The following is a 20,172-nucleotide window of genomic DNA, read 5'->3' as shown; positions in this document are numbered from 1 at the left end:
ACACATATTTAGCCTATATATCATCATAGCAAAGGTTTTTTTTCCCGTTTTCATTTGATTTGGACATGATGATGTTTTCGATGATCAATTTAATGAAGAAGAAAAAAAAGGATGATGATGATGATTATGATGTCTTACAAGAGAGATTAACGATGAGATGGATCAACATACACACACACACACACACATTGATTATTATGATTATGATGGTGATGAACACGCCTTTTGGATAATTAGAAAACACATGACGGCATAAAATGTTTTTACACATTTTCATTTCATTTTTTTTTAGTTTTTGTTGAAAAAACGGTGTTCGAATGATGATGATGATGAAGATGGTTTTCATGTATGTGTGTGTGCGTTCCAGCCTCTGTTTTACCTGTTGAATATCTAGCTGAATAGTTTGTGTGTGTGTGTTAATGATAATGAAAGGCGTCAATCTATCGATAATGATGATGGAGCCATGAACTTGAAACATGAAATGTGTTGAATAACAAGCCACACACACACACTAATCATTTATCGATATGATGATGATGAGGTTGTACATCGTTTAGTGATATTAGATGGATCAATCAATCAATCAATCAATCAATCAATAGCCGTGGTTATTAAATCCGTTCATTTCAGGAAATTGTTATTCGATTGATTAATACATTTCACACTAATCAAATATCGATAATCTTCAATTGAAATTTCAATCATTTTTGGTGGATATTTATTTATTTATTGATTAATTTGAATATATCCCAAAGCCGGAAATGTTGATTGGAATACAATTTTTTGCGATTTCGATGGAATAAAAAAAAATTTTAAATTTTCAGACAGATTTTATAAACCTATATATGATAAGAGGATGTGGAAAAAAAATTTGGGAAATTTGAAATGAAAATTGAATTCAAATCGGAAAAAAATCGGTTTACTTCAAAACAAAACGAAAATCGAAAGAAAAAAAATTTTTCCTGAAAATCCGAATCATTTTTGTCCGATTTCGATACGTATTATATGAATAGAGTCAAAAAAAAACGCGTGTGTTTTTCGAGCCAAAACAGAGAGTGAAAAAAAGAATTTGATGATTTTTTGATTTCTTTCATCATCATCGTCATCATTCGACTTGAAATCAAATCGATACGCATTTTAATTTTTTTCCTCTATCAATCAATCAATCGAATATAATAAGCTGTTTGCACAAGTTTGTCTACTATTTCGTTTGTTTGCTGCTCAACATAATCAACTGGTTTTTTTTCACGAATCAATTTTGGAGGCCTGTGTTTTTTATCCTTGTAGAAATACCAGCCAGATTTATCCCATCATCATCATCCATATCGGAATCAAGGTAAAAATCAAGAAAAAATTTTCATCATTTAAATTCAAAATTCTCATTATATTTACTTTTTTTATCTATTCAAATGATCTATTATATCAATTTATATTTTAATCCTTTTTTGGTCATTTTCACTATTTTCCATTTTGACTAATTTTTAATTCTTAACTGAGCCATTTATTTGATTCACTAATTTTTATGTGATGTTGATGAATTATGTTAGATTTTTTTTTTTTTTTTTTTTTTTTGATTTGACTATAGATGATAGAATCTAAATTCATATAATTTGAATTTTCAAGGGAAAAAAATGTATCCTAAAATCGCGACTATGAGACGGAGATATTTTTTCTTCCATATAGTAATAACCATTATATGCATAAGACTATTTTTCAATTTTTTTTTTGCATAAGATGCGTCTTATAGTTGCGATTTTAGGGTATTGTAAATTTTTTTTTCGAAAAAAAAACCCTTTGATCGAAAAAAAAATCATTTCAATGACGATTTATGGTGATTAGACACACACACACACACAGGGTGAAAAAAGTAGCAATTTTATCCAAATAGATAGATAGATAGAAAGAAAGAAAGAAAATTAATTGACAACTTGTTTGTCACAGTGGTTTGAATGATAAACCACTTTTTCATTTGTACACTTTGTATACGGTTGACTATTTATCATCAACAACAACAAAAAAATAATCAATTTTTTTTTCTTTTCTTTCAAAGATAAACTGTGTTTTATTGAATACCGACCAACAAAAATAAAAAAAAAATTGATAATGACATGACTTTCACTCTAATTAGGCTTTGATTTGATCGATAGTGGATGAAACACTGACGACTACGATGTTTCTATTTGATTGTATGACAAATCTGTTGAAATATTTGATATTGACCATCATCATCATTGTGTGGCAATCATTGGCCATGATAATCATCCATGGTATTCATGTCTAAAAATTTCAAGTTTTTTTTTGACATGAATACCGGATGCTGATGATGATGGTGGTGAATTTATCTATTTTTTTATCGTTTTTTTTTGTAGCAAAAAAAAAATCTAAAAACACTGTGTGAGCACGTGCTAAAAAAAAAAAAACACTTTACATAAGCCATAAATATAAAATGTGGTATTCTGTATGTGTGTGTGTATGCGTGTGTACGTGTTTATTCATTTATTCAACTGATGATGATGATGATTTGAAAAAGGTATAAGGATTGATTATTCAATACAGGTAGTGTAGTAGCAGATATAAGCAGACCAATATATTCACATATATGCCATATTTATATACGTGAAGAGAAATATATCTCTGTTATTTTTTTTTTCATTCGTTTGTTTGTTTGTCTGCAGGTAATAAATGCATGATGGTTGTGCGTGTTGTTGTGAATAAAAAGCCACCACCAATTGTGGATAATTGATGATCATCATTGGTTTTTATTATTATCATCATTATTATTAAATAGATAATTTAGATAGATTCTGAGAATGGATTGGTTGATTGATTGAAGAAGAAGAAAAAAAACCATTCAACAACAAGATATGTGTTCAATATGTCCACGTCTGAGATGATGATGGTGGTGTGTGGATGTGTTGTCGTATTATTCAATGAAAATTTGCCACTTATTATTATTCCCGTTTTTTTTCAAATCATCATCAGTTAGTCAAAATGCTTTGCATGTATCATGATAGAGATATGAACAAATGATAAACGAATTTTTTTTTTCATTCATTCACTGGTGTTATAGTGTGTGTGTGTGTGTGTGTTTGAGTGTTTCATTTCATGCACATCATCATTCTGTGGTGGACGTTCAAGTCTAAGAGAAAATGATGATGTGCATTGCTTTTTGTTTGCAACTAATTAACATTTTTAAAATGAAAAAAAAGAAGAAGAAGAAAAATATCTCTTGTTGATTGGGTTATTTTAGTATATATATAGATTTGTGGTTTTTTACTGATAATTTTTCTTCAATTTTTTTTTTGAATTAAATTGAAATCTATATTTCAATTTGCAACGATAAAACGCGTGCATATATCGATGATATGATGTACCTTCAGGTTATGAATTGGATGATGATGATGATGAAATTTTTTTTTTTTTGCAACAATAATTTAAAAGATTCTTGTTTTTCATTTTTTATTTAAAATTTTTATTTTGCACTCTGCATCAATCCATTGAGGAAATGGAGATGTTTCTGTTTCTGTTTTTTTTTTTTTGATCAAATTTTGAATAATTGAATATTATGAATTTCTAATTAACTAACTGGTTGAATAATCAAATCATTTTTTAGGCAAAAAAAATTTTTTTTTTACTTTGACATTTCAAGACTTATTACATTTTTAGAGTTTTTTTTCATATTTTTTTTCAATAAATAAACTAATGAAATATATAGTGAATCAGTACAAGATCACAAGAACGCACACACACACATATTGAGCTAAAGAGAGAGAGAGACAGAGAGAGGTATCGTAAAGATGAAGAAGAAGAAGCGCTCAACACCTTCATACACGAATCAAAATGAAATCACAATTTTGTCGGCCACAAAATTGAAAGCAACAGAAGAAACTGAAAAAAAAATTGTTTTTAAAAATAAATAAAAAAAAAAATTATTTTTCTTTTCTTGTAACTGATGCTTTTTCATTCCAATGTATGGCTGACACACACACAGCAGAGACATTTTTTTACTAGTTGGCCACAATCATCACAACATCAGTACCACCACTACTATTTTCAATCGAATTGGAGACACCTGTGAATCGAATAAAGATTGAATTAGAATGAATCACACACACACACACACATAAAAAAATAGAGAGAGAGAGAAAAAAAAACTATCCCTATCCTGTCCATCTTCATCTTTGATGAAAAAAATAAAATTCTCTTTTATCACTTGAGGTTGTGTATTCACATTCTTTCATTTTACATACACACACACAACTCCAATTGCGCGCGTATATGGTGGACATTGGAAATTTTTTTTTTTTTTTTACTTGCTATTTGTGTGTTTGTCATTGCTATTTTTTTTTTTTTTTTTTTTTTTGTTACTTTACTTCATCATCATTTTGTATTTCGAAGCGCGCCAACATTTTTTTTTCGCTTCTTGCTTAATGTTTTGTCGGTGATTTTCTTTCTTTTTTTTTACTGAATTTAATTTTCCAATTGCATTCGTTGTTGGTCATGTGTGTGTGTGTGTGTGTGTGTGTTTTTCTATTTTGCCCATGTTTTCATCTATCTTATCTACATCTATTTATTATTTGTGTGTGTGTTTTTTTTCCAATTGAAAATCAATAAATTGTTTGGTTTTTTTCAAATATACTTAACTTTTATATAAAAAAATAAACATCAACATTATTCTCTTTGATTGTAAATGTTGTTGTTGTTGTTGGATAATCAATCGAGCGGCAACTTTTTTTTCTATTTTGCACGTGTTTTTTCACTTTAATTTTGCCACTATAAATTAGAAAAAAAAAATTTTTTGTTTCGTGATTCTGTAATCCATTATCACCATTTTTAATGTTAAAATTGGAAATTCTTCAATCAAAAATACCTTGTTGAATTGATTCATTTTGATATATTGCATCATCATCATCATAATTCAACAACACAGTAGTAGTTTGGTTTTTGTTTTCATTATCAATCCTTTTTATAATATGATGATGATGATGATGATGGTGGTGGTGGTGCTGTGATGAATATTCTTTACACATTTCTTATATGACAACAAATTCTTTACATGCGCATTGAAGATTGTTGAAAATTGAAGCCAAAAAAACAAACAAACAATCTACGAATTTTTATTATTATTACGCAGAATAATAATGAATTATAAACCATTGTATGTACGCACACAACCAGTTGAAAATGTGAATCGTTGATTCCGACATTAAGAATAAGAAGACGAAGAAGTAAAAGAAAAAAAAGAAGATTCTTCATCATCATCATCATCGTCTACCACACACACACACGCACACATAGAATAGAATAGGTGTTCAACAACACCAAACACCAACAACCGATGTTTTTTTTTTGTGCAAAGATGTGAATGAACGGAAAATTAAGCGCAATTTTATTTCCAGTTGAATATTTTTTTATCAATCTTTGTCTTTCACGGTGCATCATCCATATATTTACATGCATGTGATTCGAGCGTGTGTCTGTGTGTGTGTGTATGTGTGTGTATGCGAAAAAAATGAAATCTTGAACTTGACAACCCGCAAACCAGAATCGTATAGATATGATGTAAACAAATTCTCGTTCGTCTAATTTTAATTTTGTTTGTTGCGGCCATTCATTTTGCAACAAGTTTTTTTTCATGCAAATGCAAAGTCATCATTCTTCTTGAAGATTTTTTTTTTCTCTTACTTTGCACGTGTGTTTGTGTGTGCGGAATTTGATTCCAGTTGAAATCATCATCATGCATTCTTTCGATGAATCAATTATTGAAGAATTTATATCGAATCATCAAATGCCGAAATAACAACGATAAAAATCAATAAACACAAATCGATAATTAATTGTTATTGTTATTGTTATTGTGGATATCGAATCCAAATTCCAATGAGATTCAATAATCTGATGGAACCTAGCTCCGCTTGTTCCTATGTCGCTACACAACGTGGTGGTGTAGCATTATTATTTGAAGGCCATCGTTATAATAAAGTACGTGATGGTAAAGATGGTACCGTTTATTGGCGTTGTTCACGTGATCGACAATGTCCAGGACGTGCTGTTACTGTAAATAATCGGGTAAAAAAATCCAATAATAAACATAATCATCCACCGGAAGCATCGTTAATGTTACGTAATGGTGGTGGCGGTAATGCACATCATCATCATCATCATCATCATTTAAGTTCAAATGTATCATCATCATCACGTTATTCAAATCAAACAGCATCGGATACATCATCAACAACAGCAATGGCTGCCGCATATTCATCATTTTTACATGGTTCCAATAATAACCATGGTAGTAATAATCAAAATAATAATAAATCCAGTCAGATTTCCAATTCATTAAGTATTACTTCTTGTTCTTCTCAATCACCTCGAATACCTCCACTTTCTTCTACTCATCATCATCATCATCAACATTCACCATCATCATCATCGCCATTAGAATTTGCTTCCATGGCCAACAACAACAGCAACAACAATCATCATCATCAACAGAATTTTTCATCTGCATTATCATTTCTGCAGAATCTTGCCTCAAGTAATTATTCAAATACCAACAACAACAACAACAACAATAATAATTCCAGTCATTCATTGCTGCCATCTAATAATAATAATACTCCATTATTTCATCAATCTGCCAATGATCAATTATTTAGCCAAGCCATGAATCTTTCCTCAACAAATACGAATACGAATAATAATGTTGACAATACATTATATTCATCATTGAATAATCATTTTAATCTAATTAATCAACAACGAAATGTATTAGAATCATCATCATTTAAAATGAAAGCCAATTCTTCACCACCGAATCCATCATCTCATCATCCGCTTCATCATCATAATCAATTAATTAATAAATCGCCATATCATCATCAATATAGTAAATTATTAAGAAATAAATACGCTTCTTCATCCAGTCAACAACAACAGCAACAGCAGCAGCAGCAATCTAAAAATAATCCATTTGAAACATTTAATCGAACAATACCGAATTCATCACCATCGAGTACTCATTCACCATCATCAGCTATGGTCAATATGAAAAGCGATTCGCCAACAAGTCGACCATCAAGTACATCATCATTCTCGATGATGATGAATACACAACAACAACATTCAACAGCAAACGATACGACTAATATAGCGGCGGCGGCGGTGGCAAGCAATTGTCAAGCCGATAATAATCTTGCCATACAATTACAAGATGTATTTCAAGAGGCACATGCAGCAGCATTTGCAGCCGCTGCATTTCCATCGTTATTGAATGAAACATTTAAATTTTTATCCGCCACGGCGGCTACCAATCCACAGATGGCAGCCGCATTAGCACAGACATTATATAATCAAAATTTATTGAAAAATTTTGATCTAACAATGGCAACAGCAACAGCGGCCGCTGTTGTAGCTGCATCCAATAATAATAATAACAATGATAATCAATCTGATAGATCATTGATAATTGATAAATGTCGAATCAATGATTTATCTATAGATCATTCGCCTTTCGTTTCATTAGGTAGGAGATTCTGTACTCAACTATAAGAGGTAGTGAGTGACAGAGAGAGAGAAAGAGAACATGAATTTGAAAACCTTACTCTATTGTTTTATGATGATGATTTTAGACATTTTAGTTTTTTTTTCATTTTGAATCAAAAATCTAATAAATATCGAATTTTTTTCTCCAATTTCCCTATCCTTAACCAAAAAAGGAGCAAATTTCCGTTCTGATCTCGATAATAATACTTTCTATCAACAACACCCTCAACAACAAGATCAACCATTAAATATGGCCGTTAGAGATAAGACAAACATTTTAAAAGTGTTGCGTACATTAATGCGTGCAGGTAACACTGCAGGTATTCAGGTGGCTAATACTACTACTACTACTACTAGTATTCCTGAAACATTCCATGCATTAGTAGTACCTACATCGGATTCTCATGGATCTGAATATATTGCACCATGTGATGCAAGACGTTCATTTCTTACCGATTTTACTGGATCGGCTGGTACAGCCGTTGTTACATTGAATGAAGCAGCTTTATGGACTGATGGAAGATATTTTCTACAAGCCGAACGTGAATTGAATAAACATCATTGGATATTGATGAAACAATATCAACCTGATACGCCCACTATCGGTGAATGGTTGAATAAAGTTTTGACACCAGGTTCACGTGTTGGCGTTGATGCATACACTTTATCCTATGATACATGGACAAAATTGGAACAGGAACTTTTACTTTGTGGCAATCAATTAGTACAGACGCCAGTTAATTTGGTTGATCAAATTTGGACATGGCGTCCAGAAAAGCCATCTGAACCTGTCATACCATTGGAAATGAAATTTGCCGGCAAATCATGGAATGATAAATTGATTCAATTGCGTGAAAAAATGTTGAAAAAAGATGCTTCATTATTAGTGTTGACAGCATTAGATGATATTGCATGGTTATTCAATCTACGTGGATCGGATATTGATTATAATCCAGTGTTTTTCTCCTATGCAATTGTATCGATGAATCGTGCTTAGTAAGTTTTGTTGAATGAATAATGAATCATTTTTATTATTTGATTCATTCATTATTATCATCCATATCATTTTTTTCCCCCATCTACTTATTTAGTTTATTCATTGATGAATCCAAACTGAATGAACAATCATTGAAACATTTGGGCATCAATGAAGACACGAACATAATGTGTGATTCAAAATCAACAACAACATCGTCACCATCATCATCGACACGTTCATCACCAAGTGTTCGATCGACAAACAATAATGGTGGCCAACAATCACCACAATCGATGATAATAACCAAAGATCATGAAATCACCGATCAAATGTCAATGTCCTTGATTGAAATACATCCATATGAATCGGTTACGGAATTTATTCGATCTTTTGTCAGCATAAATCCAAGCGATAAAATTTGGGTATGTATTTGTTTTCATATCATTTAAAAAAAAACATTTAATTTTGGTGGTAGGAAAAACAAAAAACAAAAAAAGGCATGCATACACACGCTGCTATTTTTTTTATAATTATTCCATTGTTTTTTTGATTGACCGTTTATTTTTGTTTTTTGATTACCCGTCACCATCATCGTTATCGTGAGAAACAATTTTCCAATCACCAATACAAAACGATGATGATGATGGCTGATTCAATCAATCAAGAATGGTCAATATCAAACAATGATGATGATGATGATGCCATAAATAATAACACTCTTTGTTTGTTTAATCACACTCTCAATTCTTTCCATTTTCATTTATTATATATGTGTCCGTTTAATTTGTAAATTTAGATTATTAATTAGAAGAAATAAAGTTTGCAAAAAAGGCCACACACATACACACACACACACACACACACATTTAGAAACACACGCCATGGATAAATTTTTTTTTCTTTTTCAATTTTCCAATTTACTCTCAATCATCATTATTGGAAATGTGAATAATTATTTTTTTATTATCGAACCACACACAAACACACAATGATGATGATTGTGTGTGTGTGTGTGTGTGTGTGTGCTGAAAACTCATCATTGGTGGTAGCGCAAAAAAACAATGAAATTGATGATGATCGAAATTTTTAATTTTCTTTTTTTTTATTTGTTTCTCTCCCCCCCTCACACACACACACCATTTTTTTTTGTTGGTTCCTATTTACCACCACCTACAGATTAGCAATAAGTCGAGCTACGCACTAGTCAATTTGATACCGGAATCTCGAAGGATTTTGACTGGCGTTAGTCCCGTTTGTTGTTTGAAAGCAATTAAGAATCAAATTGAATTGGATGGAATGCGTCGTGCTCATGTAAGTATTGTTTTTGTTTTTGTTTGTTTGTTTGTCTTTTGTTGTGTTTTGCATTTTGTCGCCATACATTGTGCAGATTTGATTTTTTTTAATTTCCAAATTTTTTATAAGGATCTTGACCTTAATCATCAATATATGATCATTTTAGTTACAATCTGACCAGTTCACACACTGGTAATATATTTGATTTTTTATTTCGGGTTATATGTAGTATTAGATTTTTTTTTTATTAATATTCTAACTAATTAGACTGACCAGTGGCCACTATATGTATGCATAAAATGTGTGTGGTTATAATAATCTTGATAATCTCTATATATATGTGAAATATATAAATATAGATTTTAGATCATATATATATATACTGTGTCCTGTCCAGTACTATTGCATCATCACATAAATATTTGTCACATATTAGCGAAAGATGAAGATGATTATGATGATGATGATGATGAAAAAATGTTTATGATGATGGGGGCTTGTGCTGTTTTTGTGTGTGTGTATGCGATTTGTATATGATTTTTTGAAATTTATGTATGCACATGTAATATGGTGATGGTGATGAATATGATGTTATGGTTGTCTAAATTCATGAAATTCACTCAAACACACAGCATAGCACAGCACATACTGTATAAATAGAGGTAGAAATGTTGTTTTTTTCATTTGAAAAATTTTTTGTTATCTTGATTTGTTATCTTTTAGTTTAGTAGTTGGTCATTTTTTAACATTTTTCAAATGTAAAAAAGAAAAAATTTAAATTCAAAATGTGAATCCTCTTTATTTAGCATAATACATATCAAAAAAAAAAAAAAAAAAAAAAAAAAAAAAATTGGACAACTGTCTAAATCAAAAAGTCTCGATATTTCGTTTTTAATCATCATCATCTTCAATTTCTTGTGTGTGTTGTTTGTTTGTTGTGGCTTCTTATTTAATTTTTTTTCTCGCCTCTTTCTTGATTTTCAATTTTTTTTTCTTTGATATAAAATTATAATTCACAAAAGAGGATCGTTGAAGATTTTCGCTTGTTTTTAACCCAATTTAAATTTTTTTTTTCTTTAATTTGCATTTTCATTTAGCGGATCAGTGCAGTTTCGTTTTGGTTGGCTGTTGTGGTTGAAGATTATTAAAAATATTTAAAATTAATGTGTGTGTGTGTGTGTATGGAGATAGATCGTAGATAGATAGATTGGGTGATGATATCGGCAACTTGGAAATGAAAAAAAAACTCCGTTCCACAATAATGTAGCTTTGCTGATGATCTCTGATGATGCCTTCATCTAAGATGGTCTTTTTTTTCATCATTTTTATCATCAGAGTCTATGTGCAATTTTTTTTCGTGTATGTACGTAAAATTGTAAATAACATTATTGTCGAATGAGAAGAAAAGGAAACAAAAAGTGGTTCACATGACATATACGCGTTTGTATTTTTTTTTCTCCTTTTTACATTGACAAATATTACCACCATTCTTATTCTCCAATGAATGTGAAACAGATAAAATCAAAATAAAACAGTTAATTATTTGCTCACTAAAAAATAATGATGATGATGATGATGATAATAATCAGGATTTACCCCATTGCATTTATTCGCATCAATTTCGTTGAAATATTTAATTTATATTGATTTATATATCACAGGTATTTTGGAATTTACAATTTTTTTTCCAAAATTTTATCAATCAAGTTTAATTGATCTATATCTGTGTATGCATGTTGTGTATGTGTTACAATTTAACTTGTCTGTACCCCCCCCCCACACACACATACACCAAACAAACAGAAAGAAAAGTGTTAAAAAAAATTACTACATTTGATAAATGTATGTGTGTGATATATTTTTGTTTCATTTTTTATTTTCATTAACATGTGGTTACATGATTAAAAGTAAAAAAAAAAACAAATTGATACATTCCATTGAAATTCTATTCTTTCATATATACACATTTGTGTCTGTGTCTATGTAATGCCCTTCATTTCGATTCATTTCAATGATTTTTATCTTTTCTTTTTTTTTCTCAAAATTTTTTTTTCTTTCTTCCATATAAATTTCAATGTGATCATCGTATATCTCTTTTATTTATTGAATGTGAATCAAATGAATGAATGCCAGACATGCATACATGCATACACACACACACACACACAGTAGCCAGACATAATACTTTGAAATAAACGATGGCAAAAAAAAACGATTGGTCACATATCACACACTTCTAACCGTTTTTTTTTATTTGTAAATACATCTCTTAGTGGTAAAAAAAAAATGATATTGATGATAATGATGAAAAGTGTGTGTGCGTATGTGTGTGTGTGTATGTAGATAGATGGAAGTAAAAAAAAATGAAGTAGGAAAGCAAAAAAAAAAGAAAAAAAATTAATCTTCAAAATTTGTATAAACTGTATATATACATGTATTTCGTTATTGATTATTATTATTATAATTCGTACGAGAAAAAAAGTTTGAAGAAAAAAAAACATTGATTCAAATTCGATGATGAAGTTTATGGGAATCATATATACACATGATGATGTTACATTCATATTACCTATCCATTCATCTATCTATCTATCTATCTATCTAGTTTGTTTTGTTATTACTCGCGCGTGCAAATATAAAAAAAAATACTCCTGTGTATGTCTTGATTATTATGATTTTTTCCCCTATTTTCCTTTTAAACATTAAAATTAAGGCCAAGTCATATGATGATGATGATGATGATGATAACTTTTATATGCGTGGTGGTGGTGGTTGTTTTCAATGGATGGATGGATGGAGATGATAATCTTCCGTTTTTCATTTATTCATTCATTCACTTTACCTTTAAAAATGATGATGATAATTATGATTGAATTCGATTGGTCTAATTTTGATAAGCATGAAACGAAACGAAACGAAAAAAAAATTCAAACTTTATTTTAATGTCCATTTTTTTAACTGTGACTGACTGGTTTTTTTTCGAAAATTTATTGAATTTTTTTTTCATTTCGGTGTGGTGGTGGTGGTGGTGGTGGACATAGGTCATCTAGATGAGAAACATTTGATTTTCGTTTCGTTTCGTTTCGTTTCGTTTGTTTTTTTATACATAGGAAAAAAATAAGATAATATTTTCTTTCCCTGATTATAATCAAATTGGATATTCAGATGTGTTATGAGATTTTTATTTAATTTTTTTTTTGCGAAATAACGTTTGTTTCAATTTTGTTGTTTACAATTACTGTTTTCAATTTAGATCAAAGATGCTGTAGCACTTTGTGAACTTTTTGCTTGGATCGAAGATGAAGTTATAAACAACAACAACAATGGTGGTAATAATAATGACAAAAAAACATCAACATTGGCTGATTCGAAAAACAACAGTGGCAATGATATTGCTATTGCCCCATTGTCGCCCAACTCTCAAACATCAACGTCGTCGTCATCATCGTCATCATCATCATCAACTTGTCAGCTTTCCACAGCAACAGTGGTTGTTGATGAATTAAATGTTGACGTTAAACTAGAAGAATTGAGAAGGTAAATGAAAACAAAAATAAAAAAAAACAGAACAAATACCCGATCAATTTTGATCCAATTAATCCCCTAGTTAGCCATGAAAAATTAATCTTTTTCTGATTAAATTTTTGAAAACAACAACAGGAAACAAAAAGATTATGTTGGACCAAGTTTTGACACGATTGCCGGATCTGGACCAAACAGTGCTATTATTCATTATAGTAGTACAGAGGAAACTAATCGTCCGATTACGATGAATGAAATGTTTTTACTTGATTGTGGTGCACAATTTCGTGATGGAACTACCGATGTAACTCGTACGATTCATTTGGGTACGCCATCCGCTTATGAAAAAGAATGTTTCACTCGTGTGGTCAAAGGACACATATCATTAGCACAGGCTCGTTTTCCTCGATTAACCAAAGGTCAATTTTTGGATGCATACGCTAGACGTGCATTATGGGATGTTGGTCTTGATTATAATCACGGTACTGGACATGGTGTAGGAATGTTTTTGAATGTTCATGAGCCACCTATCGGTATATCGAATCGAATTAATCTCGATGATCCTGGTCTTGATGAACACATGATTCTATCGAATGAACCCGGTTTCTATGAACCAAATCAATTTGGCATTCGTATTGAAAGTTTAGTCGTCACAAAAAAGGATAATCTCAAGGTAAATTCCATTGATGTGATTAAATTGAATTTTAATGCAACAATTGTTCATCATTTGAATATATAGTACAATTTCAATGATCGTGGTTATCTTTGTTTCGAGACCATCACATTGGTGCCAATTCAAACAAAACTTTTGGATGTTAATTTGCTCACTACAGATGAGGTATTATTTTTCAACAACAAATTGATTTTTGATTACAAATCTGGTCTGGTTTTTTTTTTGTTTTGTTTAGATCAAATGGATCAATGATTATCATCAACAGTGTCGTGATATCATTGGTAAAGAACTTGAAAAACAAGGACAAGTTCGAGCACTTCAATGGTTGCTCAAGGAAACGGCTCCCATTATCAATTGATAGTTTTTGATGCTTTATTCTCCTTAAAATTGAGCTTACTTATCTATCATTATCATTTCATTTATAAATTCTAAACAAACAAACAAAATTTATTTGTATCAATCCAATGCAAAAAAAAATAATAATAATAAACAATAACGATAAATAAGAAAATTATATCATCTTTCATCATGATGATGATGATGATATAAAAAGAAATTAATCGAAATGCTTCACGTTCACCTGATCTCATAGCACCATGTGTTGTAGAATAATGTTTACGGTCAGTTGCTTCACCAGCAAAAAGAATCAATGGTTTTTTGTTACCGTTCTCGTCATATATCGGTTTGACAAGTATATCAATATTGTATCCATCATCATTATTATTGATCTTTTCATACATTATCGTACGATTACTATATGAACCACGTATAAATGGATCACTATACCAGCGGCTACAAAAGATGTTTGTTGGATAATCGATTGATATTGTTCGACATTGTTTTGGTACTATTTGTTGTAAAACTTTAGTCAAAATTTTGCCAATTTCTTCATTGGAATATTGTTCCATTTGTTTTGCACCATAAGAACCAATCCAAGCCATCAACATTTTTGGCTGATTACGTACCAAATCAAAACCTTGAATACAATATACCCATTCGGGAAAATTTTTTTCCGTTTCACAAAAATTGACATGATCATTATTTCGTATATCAGGAAAAGAATGATCATCATGAACATTTGTCCAAACAATTTGAAAACCCTTGACCTGATCATTCCAGAAAGGTATGTCGAATTCTAGGAATACTTTGTTGATTGTACCGAATCCAATTGCTTGGATTATTTGACGTTTTTCTTCGGGAAAATGGAAACTAAAAAAATCTGTTTTTAAATTTTCTTTTAAAAATCCAATCGACGATGTTATTATGATGTGATCGAACAACATTTCTTTGTTTTCATCACAAAAAACATAATGCAATTTTACTTGTTGTGTACCGGAATCATTATTGATTAATTCAATTTTTTTCACTTGAGTTTGAAGCCATAAATATTTTTCAATGGGAAAATCTTTTTCCAATTCCTCGAAAATGGAACTATAATTCCGTTGAAAATGGATCAAATCGGCCACACCTTTACAATCTTCCCATTCAGTATAGGATAGGGTGGATAATGTTTGAAGATTTTCACATGAATTATCGATTACCTCATAAATGATAAACCAACGAAATGTTTGCTTTAAAATTTCAATTGTTCTTTCATCTAATATAACGTCATGATCGCCGTTTAATGATGATCGAACGAATTGATTGAATTGATGAACAAAATAATCGAAAACATTTCGATCATTTTCAATGGCATCATTATTCATTCGATTTTTCGTTTCATCAAGATAGTTTATCAATTTTTTTGCCAATGGACATTCGATTGTTTCACCATTTTCATTACAATAATAGCCATTGCCTTCAATACCATAATCATGTTCTGGATCAGAGATTAAATCACGTGATGAAGCATATTCGTATAGAATATTATCGTCTTGACCATGAATCCATTGTGCTCCCAGTTCAACATAATCATCGCCTTAAAAATAAGAAAGAAAAATTTGATTATTAAGAGAAAAACAAAACCAAAACCATTATTTACCATGCTTCATGGACCATATTCTTCCTCCGATTCGATTGGAAGCTTCAAAAATGATAATATCATCAAAACCATTATGATGAAGTGTACGAGCGGCATAGATTCCGGCAATTCCAGCTCCAATTATTGCGATTCTAGGTTTTCTAGTCATTTAGATTCAACTTCATTCATTCACATTGATCGAATATGTGCAGAAAATTAAATACATTTTATTCGGTTGAATAAATTTAATCTTTTCTATCCATGATGATCATCATTATCATTATCAATTATTAAAAAGAGATTGTTATGTGTGATTATTATTGTAAAAAAATTTACGAATATAATAAATCAGCTGCTGTTTGGCTAACAATTTTCATTGTTAGATGGCGGCACGTGAACTAAGAAATTTTTTTTGAATAAATAATTTTTTAAATTTTAGTCATTTTTTTTCGAGGAATTTCTCTATTTTTTTTTCGCTTATGCTTCAGCTCTGGGCATCCAATCAGGACCACCATTAATGGCAAACGTTTCTTGTGAAGTATGGCCACTTTGATTCGATAAACTTGCCACTGAAGTTATTTCGGATTCAGCCGAATTAATCATACGTTGACTGTTCATTCCTTTGGCAATATTATGATTATTATTCGTATAAGTTTCCACCACCAACACCACCGCCACTACCTCCTCCCCCGGCTCCGGTTAGACCAGCGAATGCTGCCGAAGTAATGGCAAATACATCGATCGGTGTCGATCGAGTTGGTGCATATTTATAATTATTAAAATGTTCCAATGTACCGCTTTCAATATTGCCAGTTTTTTCCATAATTGATATTTGTGTCGTACGTACATGGAATGGAAAGTTTTTGTTAGCACGAGAAGGACGAGTTAAGTACTATTCATTATTAATGATGATGAAAAAAAAAAATTTTTGTTAAATCAAACCAAAAAAAAAAATCTTCAAAACTTGTAAAAATTGATCTGATCTGATCAGATTTTTTTTTTTTTGGCCTCTACTCACGAAAAATATCAAATGAGCTTTGAATGCAATAATCAATTCAACGGCATTGATAATTTTTTCTCGCATCCATTTTGGTATTACAAATGTTGCCACCAGAATTATTATTGGTGCCGAAATGAACCTTTTTTTGTTTGTTTATTTGTTTGGGATGATTGAAAAATAATAAGAAAAAAATCCTTCTTTTTTCATCACTTACCATATACTATAAACAAGAAATAGTTTGGCAAAAAATGCCGATTTTTGTGGATAATGTATTAATGTAAAAACTATTGCATAAGAAAACCATGACCATGCTAATAATCGTAATGATATCAATAGGTAACCAAATGAACTTTCATACATGTACAGTACTTCTCCTGGGTCAAACAACTGGGTGTGTGTGTGCGAGTTTGTTTGTTTGTAGGATGAGAACAGAAAAAAAAAAGAAAAATCCGATATATTATTAGTTGAAATTTGAATCGTTTACAAAATATTATAACATACATACATATTGTTCATGATAGAAAATTATTGCATATGCAATGGATGACATGACCATAAACATACTAAATTTAGCCACTGTTCGTGGTTTCAATCTGGCTCTTGTTATTGTATATCCTTTTGATATTAATAATAATAACAGAAGAAATATTAATGTACTGGCTGCTTCGAATGCTTTTCCAATCAGTTTCAATGTCTGGCTAGCCAGTCCTTGTTGAGCGAATTGGCCATAATAAATGCAAAGAAATAATAATCCAAGACATTCTGTTTTTTTTCCATACATCGAAAATGTTTGAATTAATCCGATTCTTTGTTTTTCATTCATACGGTTATTATTATTACCTGATAATAATGAAGCAATGTATAGTTTATATGTTTTATGGAATAAATGTCTAGTATACAAAGCATCTAAATTGATATATAGTGAAAGAAAAAAAAATGAAAACAAAAACACAAACAACAACAACAACAACAAATTAATAACAATCATCGATCAACCCTATCTATTGATTGGAACCAGGATCCAGAACACCAGAAAAAAATGCTTACATGCTTCGAAACAAGTTGCAAACAATAGTAGATAGAATAGTGTACACATGATCACATCTGTATGTAATATATCTGTAATGAAATGAACAAACATCGATTAGTATATATAGACAACGAGATCAATTCGTTTTTTTCATTTTTTTTTTTTTTTTTGATATTTACAAAATTCGTCGGCTGAAAAATGTCTTAACCATTGATTCGATTGGCTATTGGTCATTGTAATACGATATTTTAGATAAAGCCCTTTACGTGAGCCACAATTATCCAATGCAATATACCACCATCGTTCACGATATGATTGAAATGTTCTTTTCATTTTAGTGTTTTTTTTTCGATCCGATCGATCGATTAATCGGTTAATTATTGAATTAATATTTATTCAATTAAATAAATAAAAGAAAAAAAAATTTTCATTGATTTGGATCAACGAAAACAGAGGGAAAAAAATGTATCAACCACCACATACCTTTTCTGCACGCAACGATACCATGTTTCATTCATTTCATTATTATATCGATCCACTCTACAGCCTGAAGCTGTTGTTGCTTTATATTCACGACGATATTCTGTTAGATTGATCACTTGATTAAAATCATCGATTAAAACGGCTTGTTTTTGTTCACATGTCTATAATATGGTGTTTATAGATTGAATAAATGATAAAATTTTTTTTTGAATGCAAGACAAATAGACAAACCTTATTCTGTTTATAAACAGCTGGCCATTGTGATTTGGCATCAAAATATAATAGCAGATTTTGTGGTGCAAAACTCTGTACATGATATTTCAAGATTAGAATGAAAAGAATTTTTAAGAATTTCAATTTCAAATTCAATTTTTTCATTTACTTTTGGATAAGTGACATTATATTCGAAAACACCTTCTTTTGAGAGAAAACAAAAACGTGCTATAAACATCCAATCCTATGAGGATTATTGGTTGAAACCAAATCAAAAAAAAAAAAAAATGAATTTCAACAATTCTAAAATCCATTAAAAACATTGAACCACACTGACCTCATTGGTTCGAATTACACCTTCGATAATTCTTGCATCAATTCTTTGTTGTTGTTGTTGATGGAATATAAGACCAATACTAAGAAGAAATGATAAAACATTTCTATTCAATAATAATGGTATCTGCATCGATACATTGCCAATGGAAAACATAGTTAAAAAACGAAACAAAATGATAAAATTTTGTCGATGATCAACAAAATCGAGTTACAAAAAAAAAGAAGAATCGACATTGATCATCATTAAACAATCATCATCATTATTCGGTTTAGTTTAGTTTATTCATTTTTTTTACAGAATAATTCCTATATTCTTGGTTGCTACTGTTACCGGTTTTTTTTGTTTTGATTTTCACACACACTATTTATTTCGTCATTGCAACAAACTTTTTTTTTCATGTGTTGCCAAGACAAATAATTTGCTGACGACGACTACGAAGACGACGAGCATGCTTATGTGACAGAAAATATTCTTTGGTTTTGACAAATGCCGATAAAAAAAAAACTTTGTGTGTATGTGTGTGTATGTTGTTGACAGACAGAATCATTCAATCATTTAATATATGAATGAATGATGGAAAAAAGTAAAGAATTTGATCACAAATTTGCAAAATAAAATTGTACTTAATATCATCTATGTCATCGTTTTTTTGTCGATTGTTGTTGTTCAAAAAAAAAAAAAAATGTTGATAAACAGCAAATATTTCTCTTCGATTGTCTATCTATCAATCTTGAACTGTGAAAAAAAAGAACAATAATAAGAATATTCTTATTATAAATAAGAATTGAATTGACAACGATATTGTTTATTATTCTATGATGATGATGATAATGTCGTCTAAGACGATTAATAAATATGAATGGAATGGGAATGGAATGAATTGACAATTTTTTTTTCTTTATTGGATTCATCATTCTTTATGATGATGATGATGATATTCTTGGAATATTCATCATCATAATAGAGGGGACAGAATTTTTTTTTATTATTCCAAATCAATTCAATTGTATAGGCTGTATTTACTGTTGCTGTTGTTGTTTTTTTTTTTTTTTTTTTTTGATATCTAAATGGCCGGAACTATCACACACCAAATAATAAAAAAAAGAGAAGAAGAGATATCGACAATGAATGAATGAA

At 30.2% G+C, this 20,172-nt stretch overlaps 3 protein-coding genes across 3 annotated transcripts; 1 reads left to right on the top strand and 2 right to left on the bottom strand.

The window, feature by feature from the left end:
* Positions 1–4,244: 4,244 nt before the first annotated feature.
* Positions 4,245–14,523, top strand: LOC124491706 (Aminopeptidase P). Its single transcript, XM_047054397.2, has 8 exons — positions 4,245–7,525; positions 7,719–8,541; positions 8,637–8,946; positions 9,701–9,835; positions 13,071–13,354; positions 13,478–14,012; positions 14,079–14,177; positions 14,248–14,523. The coding sequence occupies exons 1-8, from the start codon at positions 5,881–5,883 to the stop codon at positions 14,368–14,370; spliced, it is 3,954 nt and encodes a 1,317-aa protein (XP_046910353.2). The 5' UTR covers positions 4,245–5,880; the 3' UTR covers positions 14,371–14,523.
* On the bottom strand, positions 14,368–16,425 carry LOC124492613 (spermine oxidase-like). The gene is made up of 2 exons (XM_047055554.2): positions 15,994–16,425; positions 14,368–15,930 (listed from the first exon to the last, which is right to left on the bottom strand). The coding sequence occupies exons 1-2, from the start codon at positions 16,139–16,141 to the stop codon at positions 14,441–14,443; spliced, it is 1,638 nt and encodes a 545-aa protein (XP_046911510.2). The 5' UTR covers positions 16,142–16,425; the 3' UTR covers positions 14,368–14,440.
* Positions 16,182–19,335, bottom strand: LOC124492611 (transmembrane protein 145). The gene is given in 12 exon segments (XM_075735216.1): positions 16,182–16,626; positions 16,628–16,820; positions 16,992–17,111; positions 17,187–17,359; positions 17,478–17,734; positions 17,813–17,878; positions 18,020–18,091; positions 18,182–18,327; positions 18,486–18,646; positions 18,717–18,791; positions 18,868–18,942; positions 19,036–19,335. Coding segments are annotated over 12 exon segments (1,668 nt in total). The 5' UTR covers positions 19,189–19,335; the 3' UTR covers positions 16,182–16,449.
* Between the last annotated feature and the right edge of the window lie 837 nt (positions 19,336–20,172).

Source organism: Dermatophagoides farinae, chromosome 1 (assembly GCF_024713945.1).
Source record: "Dermatophagoides farinae isolate YC_2012a chromosome 1, ASM2471394v1, whole genome shotgun sequence".
NCBI lineage: Eukaryota > Metazoa > Arthropoda > Arachnida > Sarcoptiformes > Pyroglyphidae > Dermatophagoides > Dermatophagoides farinae.
Note: the sequence above shows the minus strand (reverse complement) of the source record. Positions and strands in the feature narration are given on the sequence as shown.